This window comes from Petaurus breviceps, unplaced genomic scaffold (assembly GCF_028583685.1).
Source record: "Petaurus breviceps papuanus isolate PSGF00001 unplaced genomic scaffold, PetGlider_PUasm1.0 98, whole genome shotgun sequence".
Lineage (NCBI taxonomy): Eukaryota > Metazoa > Chordata > Mammalia > Diprotodontia > Petauridae > Petaurus > Petaurus breviceps.
In genome coordinates this window covers 638,968-657,209 of record NW_027187460.1, presented here as the reverse complement: position 1 = coordinate 657,209, position 18,242 = coordinate 638,968, and the positions used below count along the sequence as shown (strand labels likewise).

The following is an 18,242-nucleotide window of genomic DNA, read 5'->3' as shown; positions in this document are numbered from 1 at the left end:
CTTTCTCTTGCTCTGCCCCTTCCTGCTACGTCAGCACGTCCTTGGCTTTCGCTTTCTCTGGCTTTCGCTTTCTCTGGCTTTCGCTTTCTCTGGCTTTCACTTTTGCTTGCTCTGCCCCTTCCTGCTATGTCAGCACGTCCATGGGGCATGGAAGATCTTTAAATCCCATAACCCTTACAGGTTGCCATACCTATAAGTTGCTCCGGGAATTAAATGAAGTCTTAGAATTAGAAAAGGCTCACAGTAGAAAAGAACCTGAGGGGATGTGTCCCCACCAGAGCCAGTTAAAGTCTAAGAAAGAAAATTCTACCCCCTGTCAGGAAAAAAAAGCAAAAAGTAAAATTAAGGAAAATGTAAAGTAAGGTATAAAAAAATACCCTCCCCTAACTTTGCAAAATGCATCATAAAATATAATGTTGATGTTAATAAAATAGGGAAAAATAAATTTAAAATTAAAAAAAAGAGAGAGAAGGGTCCTCCAGACCTTTCTGTCTCTAGATAGTTGCTTGGGACACCCTAAGTGTAAGAAAGCATTTTAAGTAAAATGATGTTAATAATAATAAGTCAAATAAAAATACAAATGTAATGATGAACCATTGTCCCATAGACTAAAGCTGTAATTTCTAAGTGACAGTCGTAAGGTGTATTTGTATAAAATGAAGTCATTGGACATTTTAAAGTAATAAAAAAACAATTGGATATTAATACAAGTAACTAAACTAATTGTTGAAATTAAAATTAAAAACATTTTTAGTTAAAAATTTTTAATGTAAACTTAAATTAAGAAGTCATAAAGAATTTAAAAAGTAAATACAAATCTGTTATAATCATAATGAAGAATTTAAATAAAAATTAAAGATGTTCCTTAACCAATGTAAAATTTAAAACATATTTAAGTTGATAATTGGAAATTGTTACTTATAATTTAGCAGGACTATTAATTGATTGTTTCTTTAAGTCTAACTCCAGGTATAAATATTAAAAGAAAGGTCGGGGGAACAACTGTTCCACGTGAGCTGAGGTAGGATTCTCCTAACTCTATTTATCCACAAGCACCTGGCAAATCTCAAGCTTGGCTCAATGCATATTGTAGCTTGGTATACATCTTGCCTGGAACTGACATTCTAAAGTTAGGAAAATATAGTTCCCTCATTATAGTTTCATCCCTGTTCTTGGTAACAAGCTTCAATAATCAAAAATTTTAAAAGTATAGTAACAAATCTATTAAATACTTGATTTTAAAATATCAAAAGTTACTATCAAATAAAAATTATTAAACTTAAAATTTAGTAAAGGTGCCCCTGTATAGGTGAGGGCCTAATTTTCCTCTAGTTTGTAAAAAATGTTAGTTTGTTATTTAGCTTCAGCTTTGTTCTAACTAGCTAATGTTCATAGTAGAAGAGTTTGTAAATTATTAAGTAAATATTGTTTTAATGGCTAGCCCAATGTAAATCCCTTAATAAAAATCTTACTTCTGGTAAAAAGTTTAATAATAAAACTAATGCAAAATATAAAAAATTGGTGTAATTATAATAATTGATTAAAATTGTAATTTTAATTTTGTAAAAATTATCAAGAATCAAAAGTGGTAATTTAACTTGATTCCAAAAAAGTCACAAGAGAAAGAATCTGGGAAAGCAGCCAGAAGGACAACTTGAGAACTCGCCCCTTCTAGGTCTTGCTGACCCTTGTCCCTGCTGCCCAGACCCAGGAGTGGGGGTGGACCCACCACACAGGAGTAAAAGGACCCATGGAGCCCCTGCTGAATGGACAGTTGAACCAGTCAACCCTGGAAGACTGGAAGTTACGCTTCCAGTGCCAACCCTCTACAGTGTGGCCAAATAGAATCTAAGCCTTTGTCCCTTCGAGTAAGAATTTTAATTGTTACGTGTCCTTGTTCCTTTTTTGTTCTCAATAGTTTTTGCACTTGGTCTTTTTGTTTGTGTTTACTCTGAACCCCTATATAATCATTTTATTTGTAATAATAATGTAATACCATGGGGATTTCCTTAGTTTACTTTTTGTTATATGTTATTATTCCTATTGCATCAATATCCCCAGTGTGAATATTAACTTGGTGATACAATAGCACACTGACAAAGTGTGCCAAGGGACACATGAGTGGTATGTGTGAGGTAAGGTGGGAAGGAGGACTTGTGGAATGAGCCCTCTGCAAGAAATTAGCGATCCTGTTGCAACTCATTTTCTGAGCAACATTTAGCAGGTCCCATCTCCCAAACTCATTTCTTTTCTTTCAAATAAGTGGCTTGGACTATATGGCATTGACATTGGCAGGAATGGGAGGCTGGTGAGGGGTAATTGTAGCATAACCCAGGTGGACGTGTAGAGCTTTTGCATGCTATTCTCCTCATTAGGGCAGAGAGTGATGATTTAATGACTACATAAGGTACAGAGCAGGGAGGAGGGAACCCTCTGTCCTCTCAGGAAGAAAGTTTCTCCTCTCCCAAGTTCTCAGATCACCTCTGTCCCTCCCCCCACATACACAGATATATAGCAGCAAGGGATCATTTTCCCCACTAATGAGGAAATTTGACGCAAATACTCCTGGCTTTCACCTGGATTACATTTGGATCATAGGACTTAAAATGGAAAAAAGGCTGTGAAGCCATGACCCCCAGAGGTGAAGGCAGTAGCAAAGGAAAAGTTCAAGGATCCCTCGACATAGACCTGGAAAAGATAAAGGTCTAGAACAGAAGAAAGGGAAGACCCAAGAAAGGATTTTATTCAATTGATCTCAGAGATGTCACTCCAGAAGCAATTAGCCCAGAGACACATGGCTAGAAAATACAAGAATCATGATCAGAAGCCAGTTTTGTTTTGTTTTGTTTATTTCAAGTTCAACACAGTCAAATGCTAAGAGGTTGGGAAACCCAGTTCAGGTTAGGTGGCAAGGGATGGGACTCTATTTATTGAGGCAAGATTGCAAGGTTAATTAAGGCTACGGAAGGTAAAGAGTGGGAAGGATTTGGGGTGAAGGATGAAGCGATAGATCAAGTTCAAGTTGTCCTTACATAAAATCTCCACCTGGAAATTTTTCAAGACCTGAAATAGATATACAAATTTCAAATATATTGTGTCATTCACTCCCAGATCCTGGTTTTCAGAATCCTGGGGGTCTTCCCCTTATCTCTTGAGGAGTTTACTCCTTTCCTTCAGCCCCTGCTAGCTCCCCTGTTTTCTCCTTGATGGGGCCAGTCCTCTCTTCTCCTGAACCATCCCCCTATGGGACTTCCTTAGTGCTTCCTAGCTTCCCCCCACCCTACTTCTTCAATGACTAGTAATGTTGTCTTGGAGAACAGATCAAAGGGGCATGTGAGCATTGCCTTTTCATTTCTGAAGGGATAACAAGCATGCTCCAAAGAGAGCTTATACCTGTTTTGCTTGATCCGAAGATAAAGTAGAACTTTTACCAGTGAGTAAAATTCATAGGAAAGAATATTTCAGCTCAATAGAAAGACTTTTGTAAGCAATAGAGGTATTTTACAGCAAAATGGAGCGCCTCAGGCTGGGTGGTAAGCTCTCTGTCCCTTCAGGTATCCAGTCAAAAACTGGACAAACGTGAGTTGGAGATTCAGGTTGGGGTTGAATGACTTTTGCCTCTGAAAGTTTCTTCCAGCTCTAAAATGATTGGATTCTCTCCAAACCCCACCCTACCCAAACCCTCCCCCCTTCTGGTAGAGTGTTCTCCCCTTGGTCCACTCACATGGTGCAAGAAGAGGAGCATTTCCATCTCAGCTATCCTGCGGCCAAGGCACTGGCGAAGCCCAAAGCCAAAGAACAAGAAGCGAAAGTTGGAGGCCTGGTTATTAGGAGCCAGCCAGCGAGAGGGGTCATAGTGTTCAGGCTTGACCCACACCTCTGGGCTGCGGCCCATGGCATAGAGTAAGATCTGGATCAGGGTCTGTAAGATGGACAGGGTGCTCAGGCCCTGGGCTGGGGTATGATGAGATAGTTTGGGAGAGGGGGGGAATGACTGGTAAGAAGATGAGAGAGGGGGAAGGGATAGGATTGGGTGGATTTCTCTCCCTCATGGTCCTCAGGAGTCTTCTCAGAGGCTTTAGGAGTAGGGCAGTGTATAAGAGGCAAAGACAGAGAGTGGTGAATGAATTGCTAGGGCAAAAAGGAGAAGGGTGAGTGAAGAACTATGTGCTAGTCAGGAGACAGCAGGGAATCAAGATTCTTAGGTTCTAGCCATATTTCTGCTTTCTGGGAGAATTTCTGACCCTCAGTAAAATGAGGACCTGGAACTAGACACAGTTTGGGGTCCCTCCCAGCTCAAATAGTCTATGTTTCTAGTCTCCTTCCAGTTCTGTGTTCTATAGATTATTCTTTTCCCCAATAGAATGCAAGCTCTTTGAGGGCAGGAACTTTTTCCTCTTTAAAATGCAGGCTTTCATCTTCAAATTTCCTTGTATCCCTAGTATCTGACACTGTGCTATGCCCAAAGCACCTGCAAAAATAAATGTTTGTTGATTGAATTTCCAGTCTGATGGATGTTATATGTAGAGTTCTTTCCAGCTCTATTATTCCATATTCTGAATTCTAAGGTGTCTTCTAGGTATGATGCTCTGGGACTATAAGTCAGGATTCTGGGAATGAATGGAGGGTTATGGACTCTAGAAGGGTAGGGAAGGTGGGACCAGAGCAGTTTTGACTCACACCAGCAGGGACAATGTAATTCTGCAAGACTGTGTCCTTGGCCAGGTAGCGATGTATGATAGAGGCAACTGGATAAAGCCTGGAGAGGGGTAGCAAGGAAGTGGGATCACTCACCCCTGCACCCACCCAGGGGTGGCCTTTGGCCCATCATATGCTTTCCCCATCATTCTCCTTTACCCAGGTCCTATCCCCCATTTCCTTTCTTGAATCCTATCAGACCAAGTTTTCTCTAAAACCTATGCTGTACCCCTTTCTAAAGTATTTCTTCTATGCCCCTTAACCAATCCCAGAAAACAAAAACAGAAAACCAAAACAAATAATAAGCCAGGTCATCCAGAGTCTGAAGGTATTTCACACAGTTGAAAGTGAATGAGAGCAGCCAAGTCATTCCTCCCAGAGGGGTCTATACTGGCTCTCTTCAAATATGTGAAAAGCTGTACTTGGGCTGAGATAACAGACTGATTCCACATAGCCCCAGAGAAAAGAACTAGGACCAAAAAGGGGAGATTACAAGCAAGTCAGATAAAGCTAAAAATAACTTAAAATGAAGTGGTCCTTCCAAGGTATACGGGGACCTATCATTAAATATGGACTACCTCATGCAGTAGTGAGCTCCTTATCACTGGAGGTATCAAAAAGACTGAATGATCAGTCTTTGGGGAAGATTTAGGGGAATTTCTTCACTGGATAAGGGTCAGACATGATGACTTTTGATTGCTTTTCCAGCTCTGATACTCTATATCTCCGCTAAGGAGTCTGAGATCATAGGATCATAAATTTAGAGTCTTTAGAAACCATCTAGGGTAACTCATTTATTTTACAGAGGAGAAAACTGAAGCCCAGAGAAATTAGGTGACTTACCCACGAACACGTTACATCTCTTTTTCTGAAATTATCGCTAATGGGAGATAATTTCATAAGTACCAGCCTCCAAAGAGGGAAAGGAAAGAGAAGTGGGCACTAGAGACAAAGTTGCCCCTTTCTTCCCAGTTTGGACACGGCAGGGGGCACCGACTCTAGGTTGTACACCCAATCCCCCTCATTTCCCTACCTACCCGACTCCCCCCGCCTACCCCACAAACCTCAGGGTCTCTTTGATGGCAGCACGAAGCAGGGGCAGTTCCTTGACCAGTAGTTGTGGGGTATCTTTGAGTCGTGCCCCCGCATCCTTACTTTCTGCCCTCAAAGCATTCTGCAGTTCTTGGTTCCGGGCCAGCTCAAAGAGGGTCGCTATGATAGGGAATGCAGTCTGTAAATGGAGTGGGGCTCAGGTCAGGAGAAAGAGACCCATGGAGCCAAGAGTTGGCATCTCCCCCTCAGACCAGACTGCTCTCTGAGGTGAGGGGTCATGCCTTCCCTCTAAGCCAAACAGCTTCCTTGAGCTCTCGAGGTCATTAGAGTAACACTGTAAAGACTGTGAGAGGGATGGAAGGGGAGAAATAGTGACTCAGGAGGCAAACATTCTGACAGACAGATGGGTAGGCAGTCAAGAATGATGGAAGGAAGACAAGCAGGCAGGAGGTAGGCAGACAGATGAGACAGACAAGTAGGCAGGCAAACAAGAAGACAGACAGACAAGCAGGTAGACAAGACAGAGAAGATAGATAGATAGATAGATGATAGATAGATAGATAGATAGATAGATAGATAGATAGATAGATAGATAGATAGATCGATAGATGGATAGACAGGAAGGAAGGAAGGGAGGGAGAGAGGAAGGAAGGAATGAAGGAAGGAAGGAAGGAAGGAAGGAAGGAAGGAAGGAAGGAAGGAAGGAAGGAAGGAAGGAAGAGATAAAGAGAGACATATAGACAACTCAAACATTTATTAAATACTGTGTGTCAAGTAATGTGCTAATACTGGAGATATAAATACAAGCAAGCAGGACAGTGCCTACCCTTAAGGAGCTCTGTTCTAGTGGAGGAAGACATTCCATAAAGGGGAGTTCGAAAAGGGAGGTGGAGGGAGAAAGGTATCCAAGCAGGGGCAGTGAGGGAGGTCAGAGTGGACATGAGAGAAGATACTGAGGTCATTGGAGGGGGCATTCAGCATCTGAGTGGGCACTGGGTGTCTAAATGGCTAGGAGGAGTGAGTAGTTCTATGATATTGCTGCCCAGTTGAGCCCTAACCGTTTCCACACTTCCAGCAGTGAGTTCCGTTACGTTGGCTTTGATGGCATCTAGAGAGAGGTCACCCCTCATCAGCAGTTCAGCCATGATACCTGAGTATTGGTTTGAGCCGGTCAAACACATCTCCTGGTAGATTTTCTGAATACACTTTTCAGCTAGAGAAGAGATGGAGGAAGATTGGAATAAAGAGACTGAAGGGATACCAGAACTGAGCCCTTTTCTCATGACCCTGGGCATTCCACACTCCCAAAAAGGATGCTTCTCCTTCTCCCCACTAATATAAGATTCTAGTCTCCTACCCCTCCCATTCCTCCAGTCCCTTTTCCTTGTCCTTTTTTCATTCTTCTAGTTTTCCGAATTAAATAGCCCTTTGAGTTTAGGTAATGGGAGATTCATTTCTATAATTTTACAAATGGGAAAACTGAGATTCTAAGAGATTAATTTAGTCTTTCACAGCAAAGAAGTACCAGGATTGGAACCCAAAATTCGAATTTCTGTTTTTATTGTAAGGCTCCTCCCAGCTCTAATATTCTATGCCATAATATACACCAGCTTTAAAATTCTGTGCTCCATAGTTTCATTTTCTCTCTTTTTAGAAAAAATACCATATTTTTGATGTTCTAAAACATACCAGCACTACACTTTCTTCCCTCAATTCTCTATCTTCCCATTTCTCCCCTCAGACCCAGGGTGGGGGCCAAAAGATGTCCTCCTCACCATACTGGAAAACATTATCCCAAGCTTCCAAGTGCAGTTTCCAAGCCTTGGAGTTGATCAATTGGCTCAGGGTCAAGGGTACATACATGAGCATAGGTGTAGAAGTTAGTATGTTATTCATGCCCTGAATGAACTTCAAACCATCGGGGTTTGGGTTATTGCTTAGCAATCCCAGTCGTTCTCCAAACAAGACATAGGTACCAGCTGTAAGACAGAGGTAGGGAAAGAGAGAGGGCTGAGTGATACCCCTTGCAAGGCTACTCAGGTTACCCAATTGCCCCTCTCTCCCTCCCCACCCTTAACAACTTTGGAAGCTCTCCTTTTCTCTTGAGCAGAAATCCAATTTCTTCTTGACTCTGGCAGCTTCTGATGCTATTACCCATGCCTTTTCTGAGCATTCTCCTTCCTTGGCTTAGGAGTTGCTACTCTCTCTAGCCTTCTTATTCTTGGTCTCTTCTGCTGGCTCACCGTCCATGTCCTGCCTTCTCACTTCATTGTCCCCTAAGCTTCTGTCTTCTCCCCTCTTTACTTCTTTCTCTGCACCTTTGTATTGTTAATGTATTTTTGCTTAATAGGAAGATCTTTCCCATCCATTAATAGGCCTATATGACCTGCTTGAGTCACATGGAAGTCTGAGTCACATGAGTCTGTGGTGGGAGGATCTTACCGAACAGGTGAAGCAGAAAGGGGTGGAGCAGGAAGGGGAGGAGAAGAGCTGAGAGGAACTTGGTGAAAGCAATTAGAGCTGAGGAAGAGAGAGGAATCAGGCAGAGAGCTGTGAGTGTTCGTTTGTGGGAAGGTCCTAGCAGGGGGAAAGCTTGGGGATGGTGGTGCCCTCTGTATTGTTTTTATGTATAGATTTCTTTGTAGCTATTATGAATTCAGTTTTCTGGTGTTTGAATAAATGTTTTGGTTCTGTCTTCCATGTGGAGAGCCTGCTAAAATTAGCAATTCAGAATTACACCAGCATATTCATAGCTGCCATAGGTGCTGTGAATATTGTTTTCATGCTACAACCTTCTCTTAGCTCCCTTGATTTAAGTAAGATATCTATACAAATAACTCCCAAGTTTATGTGTCTGTCCTGTTCTTTCTACTGGGCTCTAATGTCATAGAACCAACTTATAGCTGGCTATTTCCACCTTGGCATCCCATTGGCATCTCAGATTCAACATGAACAAAATAGAACTTATTACCTCTTATGTTAAGCCTGTTCTATCTCCAAATTTCCCTGTTTCTGTAGAGGGTACCATCTTTCTTCCAGATACTCAGGCCTGTGACCTTGGAGTTATCCTCACATGTACATTTCCTTCATCCCTGATATACAGTCATGTGATCAATCTTGTAATTTCTATTTCCTAACTTGGCTATTCACACCAATTGGATGAGATGAAAATCACCATTGCCATTCTGGTGAAGTGGAGGAACATTAGGCTTTACCATCTGACCTACTACTGCCTGTTCATTCTGGCCTTGCCATCTGCCTTACCTCTTTGCTCCCTGGACACCTAGAACCATTATCTAACTCATCTAGCCAACTTAAGGACCCCCAAGTCTTTCAATCTATCCCTTCAGACTGTAGCACCCCTAAGACTCCTGGGTTTTCCATTATCCCTGCAGCCAAATTTTCTTTTCTGTAATAACTTCCCCAATTAAAGCATGAACTCCTTGAGAGCAGGGACTATCTACATTTTATCTATCAGTATCTCCAGTGCTTATCACAATGTTTGTTACATAATAACCTCTTTTTTTGAGGCAATTGGGGTTAAGTGACTTGCCCAGGGTCACACAGCTAATAAATGTCTCAGCCTAGATTTGAACTCAGGTCTTCTTGATTCCAAGGGCTGGTGCTCTATCCACTTAGCCACCTAGCTGCCTCTAGGGTCTTAACTAATGTGTTTTTTTTATTCATTTATTCACTTGTGACAATTCACTCTTCTTCTTCTTCTTCTTCTTTTTTAGAAGGCAATTAGGGTTAAGTGACTTGCCCAAGGTCACACTGATAGTTTTTGTGTTAAGTGTCTGAGGCTGGATTTGAACTCAGGTCATGCTGACCCCAGGGCCAGTGCCCTATTCACTGCACCACCTAGCTGCCCCAGACAATTCACTCTTCTAGATCTTATACCTGAACAGTCAGTTCTTCTCTGTCTCCTCCACTGGTTCCTTTTCCTGAAATGTTAGCTGGAAAGCTAAAATCATTCTCTCCCTTCATTATCTTATGCTCTCCTGGCATTAAGGCTAACTCTGACCCACTCCCAGACCTGACGTTAACTCAGGCTTGACTTCACATCCTTTACCACTTCAGCCAGCAGATACTAACACCCCTCCTACCTTAGGTCCTCTCAGATCACCTCATTTCTCTACTCTCACATCCCTCTCTTTCCTTCTGTTCTGCCCACCCAAACACATACCAGTCATGTGGATGACCTCTTTTCTCAGGATGTCAAACTAAGCAGGCATCTTCTAAACTTTAATGTCTTATAGTTCATACATTATTTGGTCCAGCTGAAATGACCTTCAACCTTCTTGTGATCATTTTGTACCCACTTCCATCTGATTCAAAATCCTGCTCTGAGTTCACTTTCTCAAGGAAGGCTTCCAGGATCACTACCACCCCCCCACAAGCAGACTCCTCCCCACCCCACCCTTAACCCTACCTCATACCTTCCATAGTGAATCTGAATACATAGGGGCTGATGTTGAAGGTGATAGACTTTCGAACATTCTTCTGGATTTGATTTTGCAACTGTTGGACAAAATCTTGGCAGACAGAATTTAACAAGGAGACAAATTGAGTAGTACTCTTTATGGAGAACACTTCCTGGTTCAACTTCATGCGGTTATGGAACCATTCTTGCCCATTCCTAGAATTAAGGGTTCAAGGTGACAGGAAGTTATCCCTTCTCCCCACCCCCAGGCCCACACAGACCAGGACTTCCTCTGCCTCCACATGCATGTTTGATACTCATTACCTCCCTTCTTTCTCCCTTTTGTCTTAGTACCTGCCTCTTCACAGAACTGGTGAATCTCCAGCCTAGAAGAGAAACTTGAACACAGGTAGTCCCAACCATACCTCAGTGGCAATCCTCACTATAACACCTCCTATGACATCCAATCCCTTCTTGAAGACCTATAGTGAAGACCTACAGTATAGATCTTGGAGACCTACGGTGACACCTATTTCCTGCACAGGCAATCCATTCCTCTTTGACATAACTCTTATTGTTGAGATTCCTTTGCATACACTGCGTCTCAACTTGGCTTTCTGTTCTGTGTTTTTATGTTGTTGTCTCTCCCTCTCACTGTGGCTCCAGGCCCCTGTCTCTATTTGCATCTCTCCCTGTGAGGGTCTCTTTTATAGCTTATCTTTTATCTTGTCTCTCCTTCTGATGACATTTCTCTCTAACTCTGCCTAAGAGTTCCACAAACTTGATGTATATGACCACCTTACTGCCACAATTCATCATTTCTTCTGCTTCAGCGTATGCCCTGTGGAAATAACTGTGGTATAGTAGAAAGGGTTCTGCACTTGGGTTGAGTTGCTCAATAGGAACTTGATGTGAAACCAAAGAGAAGTTAAGTCTGGATAAAGAGATCTGAGTGTCATCTAGCTAGAGATGCTAAGGGAACCTCTGGGAGTCAATGAGATCACCACGCAAGGTAATAGAGAAGAAGAGAAAAGAAAAGGGGCCAGGACAGATCTATGAGAGATACCCGCAGCACTTCATATGTAGTAAAATGTTTAGTAAAGGCTTGTTGTTCAACTAACTGACTAAATGACCTAGGACTGAGCCTAATCTATGATTTTGTGATTTAATGTCAGTTTGATTCCAGGATGAAAGCTTAAAATATGGAAATTCATGACTCGAATTCAGAAATTGTGTGCACCTTGCTGGCTTTGGACATTTTGAAAGGATTGTACCCTTTGTGGGTAATAGACAAAACTAACTTAGAGCTCCTGCACAGGTAGGAAAATTTGTTCTGACAGGTTTTACCAAGATTTCATTGCATGGGACTCTTGGCTGGAATGTGGCTATGGAAGGGCATATTGTTGTTCAGTCATTTCAATCAAGTCGAACTCTTTGTGACCCTATTTAGGGCCTTTTGGGCAAATATACTGGAAAGGTTTGCCATTTGCCATTTCCTTCTCCAGCTCATTTTATAGGTGAGGAAACTGAGGCAAACAGGGTTAAGTGACTTGCCCAGGGTCACATAGCTAGTAAGTGTCTGAGGCTGGATTTGAACTCAGGAAGATGATTCTTCCTGATTCCAGGACTGGAATTCTTTCCACTGTGCCTAGCTTCCCTTGAAGAGTATATCTTAGTTAAAAAAAATAAATGCAGAATAAATAAAAGGGTGGGAGGAGCAGTATGTATACGAAACAGATCTGTGCTTGTGAGGCAGTCGTGGACTTGAGAGGTCAAGGGGGAAATGCAAGAGTGAAGTAGTTGTGGGAGCAGAAGCAGGAAGGAGACAAGGAGGCAGGAAGACAGATCCTCACAGTGAGGCTTCGTATGATAGTAACTGGGGACTTGAGCTATTTTCATCTCCAGTTTCAACATCACCTTGTGCTTTCTCTCTTCCTTGCTGCCAAAATCAAAGGAACAGAAAAATTCATGATTTGCCTTAATTATTAAATCTATCCTTCCAAAGACAGAGGCAGTGACCAGAGGAATATCAGCTGGGCAGGTGAATCTGACCATAGAGAGAGGGTGGCTGGACTCGGACCTAGCCCATCTCTATCTGGAGCATTGACTTGCAAGTGGAACATTTTATAAAGTGAAAGGACTGGCTGTATGGGGTGGGAAGGAGAGGAAGGGGAGGGGTCAATCACATGACACTTGATTGATGGACCTGGGAATGCTTAGCCTGGGGAAGGGAATTCTTTGGGACAGGATAACAATGAAAACAACAATAACGATAATCACAAAGCAGCATTTACTCACTGCTGTCACCTAGCAGCCCCGGCAGATACTATTGTTGACCCATTCTACAGTTATGGAAACTGAGGCAGACAGAGGGGCAGTGACATGCACAGGATCTCCCAGCTAGTAAGTATCAGAGGCTGGATTTGAACGCCAATCTTGCTGACTCCAGGTCCAGTGCTCTAATTACAGCACCACCTAACTTCCAGAAGGTGACAGGTTCCCCTTTGGAAGCTTTAAAGTGGAGCTGTATGTCTGTTTTGTGGTGATAATGTAGAGACATTCTTGTTCAATATAGATAAGGGTTGTATTAGATGGTTTCTCTTATCTTTTCCCATCAACCAACAAAGAAGTTGAAGAACCTACTGTGTTCCAGACACAGGAGGTCTAAATATAGGGTAACTAGGTGGAGAACTGAACTGACACTCAAGGTCAAGTCCTGCCTCAAACACATATTATTAGCTGAGTGATGATGGGCAAGACATTGAACTTCTCAGTTTCCCTCTCTACAAAAAAAAGAGATAATGATAGCCCTCACCTCAAAGGGTTATATGAAAATCAAATGAGATAATATTTGTAATGTGCTTGGTAAACCTGAAGGGGCTACAGGAATGCCAGGCCTTATTAAGGACAAAGAATCAAAACAATTCTGAGATTCATGAGAATCAGAGAAGTTAATATCTCAAAGAGGGGATGCCAAGGAAGTGGAAAAATTTGGTAACTTCAGCCTAAATGATAAATTGACCTTGAGAGACAACCAAATTAAGTTCAGGCAAGAGTCTATGTTAAGTCTCAGGTAAGACCTACATACATACTTTTCTCTCATTGATTGTGAGATCTTTCAGCCTCCATGGGCCTTGCTCAAGGTTCTGCCTTTGGCTCTCTGCCTGGATGTCTCTGTACATCGAATGCCCTGTGTCCATTTGGTTCTATTGTGACAATTATCCCCTCTGTGGGGTTGATTCCCACACCAGACCAAAGGTCCACATCTACTTCTGGAACAAATATGTTTGGACACCTCCTGAAATGTCCAAAAGTGAACTCCCCATGCTTTCCCTCCATTCTCCTCCTTCCTTGATGGGTACTCCACCCATTCAAGGCAGAGGTCCCACATCTCCCTCTTAGACAAGGGATTCTCAGGAATAGGATACTTTGTGCCTTCCGTAACTCTCTGAGTCATTCCATCTGAGAAGTAGGGTAACCTCTGGCTTTTCTGTCTTCTCAGGCCTCCCTCCTTCCCAGGGGACTCTGTGCTACTCCCCAACCCTATCCAGGGACTCACAGGAGGAAGACGCCATGCTTGAGTTTGCGGCTCTGTCTGTGAAACACCCAGGGCAGTACCAGATTCCTCTGGGGAAGTGATCCTTCAGCCTTCAGCACCTGCTCCACATCCTGGGGCAGCATCACATTCACTGTGCTTAAAGTGCCCACCTTCTCCCTGCAGTTTGGGCAGAAGGACCAGGTAGGATTAAGGCTCAACATCTACTTCCCAGATGACCAACACTGGTGGCTCCCTTCAGCCTGGGACTTCGGAGGATGGAGACCTCCATCTCTTGCGGTTGGGGACCATGAAGGGATCCCTAATGTGGAGCCCCTGTTGACCTCTTCTCCAGCCTTCAAAGTCCAACTCAAATGCTACCTCCTCTAGGAAGGCTTCCCTGATCCAAATCAGTCAGTTACATACCCCCTCCTCATTTTACACTTCCTTTTGTTTGCATCTCTCTAAAGCAGACATAGTGTTATGCACAGTTTTCTGAGTTTTTTTCTGAACCCCTCCTTTTTTTTAAGCAATTGGAGTTAAGTAACTTGCTCAAGGTTACATGGCCAGGTGTTTCTGGGTGGGTGCTAAGTGTCTGAGCCCGGGATTAGATCCCAGGTCATCCTGACTCTAGGGCCAGCGCTCTCACTCACTGTGCTACCTGGCCGCCCCATCAACCCCTCCTTCCGGAGGCAAAGTTTCATCATCACAGTTAGTCAAAGCTTTGAACCATCCCAGCAGACTACAGACACTTAAGAAATGTTTGTTGAATCAACAAACAAACAATCCACAAACATGTATTAAGCCAGGAATGGAGGGAGTGCTTCTTTCACTCATTTGCTCTGGAATCAAACAGCGCTGATGGCCAGCAAGGTCATCCTTCTGTCTAACGTAAATCCTTCTCAGTCGAGTTTGAGTCCTCTGATTCAGAGGATATTGCTAGAAAAGGACAGTCCACTGCCTAACTGCCTACCTGTTTGCAAAGAACAAAAAGCTCTCAAGTTACCTTTCCAAAGATGTTATTTCAACATTTTCACCTATAGCCGTGGTGTCTGAACTGCTTTTCCATGAGCACAATGGGAGACACTGAGCTACTGACCCTCCCATCCTGTTTTCCTGTGACCCACAGTTTGTCTTTATGAGAACCTAGTTGATCCAGGGATCAATCTGAGCCCACTGTTTAAGGCTTAGAGATCAGTTTTTTAACTAGGATCAGGACTTGCTCTACAAGCAGGGTTAGAGTTTATTTGCTCTGGGGCCCACAGAAAGAACAGCGGTCAGTAAGATTAACTGAGTATTACCTGTAGATGGGTCCCAGCATCTGAAAGTTTTTCTGGGTCTCTAGGTGTAAGTTCTCATATCCATTATTCTTCCATATTTGCAACATCTTGGTCCAGGGGTTGCCTTGGGTCTGGGGAATGGCCTCAAAGGGCCTCACAGAACTAGACGGGGTCTCAGACTCAATGAGGGGCTCCTGAAGAGCCCTTGAGCTCAGTCTCCGGCATCCTCCCAGTCTCCATAACAGGGTCTGTAGCAGCAGTGACCCTAACTCTGTTCCTTGCTTCATCTCTCACTCTGAGTCTTGGTCTGTGCGTGAGTCCAAGCCCAACCCATAGGCTATTTAAAAAGGAGATATCTCAAATTCAAGGTCAAGGCCAGACCTACATCATGAGGACAGGGCCCAGGGCCATGTAGAAACATGGGCTGTGGAGAGAGAGAGGAAGTAGGGGCAAAAGAACTAGGGAGAACATCCTATTAGATGACTCAGAAAGGAACTTAAAAATCATCATAGGTCCTATTTTCCATGAATCAAAAGGGAAGTGATTTGCCCAGGGTCACAGAAGTATTAAGTACTTGACCTAGAATTCACATTCATTTCTCCTAACTCCTAATTCATGACTCTTTCCATTGCATCATTGATTTTGGAAGGACTGGTCCAGAAATAAGAAAAAGTCCTAATGGGTACCTGTGTGTATTTGTGAGCATGTATATGTATTCACATATGCCCATACATGTTTGAGCTTGTGTTCACGTGTGTGCTGTGCACCGGCAAACACTCATGTTTGCAGGCACATGGGTATCTGTTACAAAGTCATAGAATGTGACTTGAAAAAAGCCTAAAAGCCTGAGATTCTGAGACTTGCTAGACTAGAATATTAAAAAGATGTTGGGGGGCGGCCAGGTAGCACAGCAAGTAAGAGCACCGGCCCCAGTGTTGGGATGACCTGGGGATCGAATCCGGGCTCAGACACTTAACACCCACCCAGAAACACCTGGCCATGTAACCTTGAGCAAGTTACTTAACCCCAATTGCTTTAAAAAAAAAAAAGATTTTGGGCGATGTGGAAATGGGGAGGAACTAGGAGAATGCTCTACCTCACACAAAACATCTGTTAGGTATTTGAACCACTATGAGGCTGAGAGAAACAAAGGGAGAAACAGATGTGCTCTGGAGGCTTCAGGGAGAAGCAGATGTCTGCAATTCCACAGGCATATTGTTAGAGAGTACCATCTGTTTTAGGGCTAGTGTTGACTATTTGGTAGTTGGGAAACTGACCTTGGAATAAGAACCGAATAGCTAAGAGGAATATGAGGAGGAAGAAGAAAAAGAGGTACAGAAGAAAGAATAGGAGGAGAGAGAAAAGAGAGAGGATGGTGAGAAGGGAGGAAAGAAAAAAAAGAAGAAAGAAAGAAGGAAGGAGTAGAAAAACAAAAAGAAGTGGTAAAGGAAGTAGGGGAAGAAGAAAAGATAAAGAAAAGGGGAAAGAAAAAAGGAAGAAGAGTTAATGCGTTTATTTTGATGAGATTGTCAAGTGAGAAGGGTGTGTTTGAGAGCAAGGTGGCCTGGGGGGTTAAGCACTGAGTCTTGAGTTAGGAACACCTGAGTTCAAATCCAGCCTGAAACATACTAGCTGTGTGACCCTGGGCAAGTCAGATAACCTTGGTTGCCTCAGTTTTCTCATCTATAAAATGAGCTGGAAAAGGAAAGAGCAAACCACTCTACTATCTTTGCCAAAAAAAAAAAAAAAAAACAACCCCAAAGTGGAGTCAGGAAGAATCAGATATGGCTGAAACAACTGAACAACATATTTGAGTAACATATCTCTCAAGAGTGAGTTCATAGTGAAAGTGGATTCAGAGACTGTGTTTAAAATGGTGTGAGGGTAAATGAGTTAATGTCTATTATGACAAGCCTGGAGTTGGGGAAGCCCAGCTTCCCAATGGCACAGGTGTGAGAAAGACCAAGTTAGTCATGGTAAGACTGAAACCTGTCCATAGATCTCAGTAACCCATCCCTCTTCCATGTGGCACGTCCCATCAGGTCAGAGTGATGCCAATGAAAACAGCTTAAGATCCAATTATTCCAATTCCACGTTGTTAGATTCTGGGCTCCCCCCAGCCCAGGGTATCTTCAATAGGTTTGGCTTCCTGGACCTCTTTTGTGGTCTGGCAAAGCATCTGGACCCTCTGTCAGAATAATGTTTGCCATGATTGTGGGGCTGGCTGAGGGGTGAGGGAATAAGTATAACATCAATACACTGAAAAATTCCTTAAACATTTGCCATAAGTCACCCTTGTGGATCTCCTATCTTTGCAGAGAAGAGGGTTGGCAATTTATTCCCCAGATCTTTTCTAAAAAAAAAAAAATCTTTCTAATTTTGCAACATTCACTTTTAATTGGTTTGTGTGTGTGTGTGTGTGTGTGTGTGTGTGTATGGTTGTTTTTATTTACCTCATCATGTCTATTGTATATATTATTTTCTTGGTTCTTTTAAGTTCACTCTGCATCAGTTCATGTGAATCTTTACATGCTTCTCTGTAGTCACTATATTCATCATTTCTTACATCATAATAATGCTCTACTTCATTCATGTACCACAATTTGGTTAGCCATTCTTCTATTGTTGAGTATCTACTGTTTTCAAAAAAGTGCTATAAATATTTTGGTGTGCATGGAATGTAAGCCTAGCAATGAAATCTCTGGGTCAAATGGTATGAATATTTCAGGCTCTTTATTTGCATAATTCCATATTGCTTTCCAAAATGATTGTACTGATTCCCAGTTCCCCCAACAAGGTACTAACATGTCTATCTTCCCATAACTCCTCCAACCTTTGTCATTTTTTTATCTTTGTCAATTTGCAACGTATGCAGTAAAATCTCAGGGTTGTTTTGATTTATATTTTTCTTCTTATTAGTGATTTGGAGCATTCTTTCATATGGTGTAAGGGTTATGGGATTTAAAGATCTCCCATACCCCATGGACGTGCTGACATAGCAGAGCAAGAGAAAGTGAAAAGCCGAGCTAACGGTCCTGCGGTTGGCAGTTGGCGGCGGTTGCCTTTTTTTTTTTTTTTGAGTTAGGACCCCTGCTGAGCACCACCAGAGGCCGGAGCTGCTGGGAGCAGGACTTTCTGCTAAGGACTCCTGCTGAGGACTGCCAGGGGCCGGAGCTGCTGGGAGCGTGCTTCCAGGACGCTGGGTGGTTGCTGTGAGTGGGGAGAGGAGGACCTTTGCCTGAGGTAGCCTGTT

General features: G+C 42.9%; 1 protein-coding gene across 1 annotated transcript; it reads right to left on the bottom strand.

Moving 5' to 3' along the window:
* Positions 1–2,949: 2,949 nt before the first annotated feature.
* CYP11B2 (cytochrome P450 family 11 subfamily B member 2) lies at positions 2,950–15,276 on the bottom strand. The gene is made up of 9 exons (XM_069081144.1): positions 15,011–15,276; positions 13,734–13,889; positions 10,191–10,390; positions 7,527–7,730; positions 6,810–6,964; positions 5,763–5,929; positions 4,681–4,759; positions 3,725–3,922; positions 2,950–3,063 (listed from the first exon to the last, which is right to left on the bottom strand). Exons 1-9 carry the CDS (start codon positions 15,274–15,276, stop codon positions 2,950–2,952), a joined length of 1,539 nt encoding a protein of 512 aa, XP_068937245.1.
* Between the last annotated feature and the right edge of the window lie 2,966 nt (positions 15,277–18,242).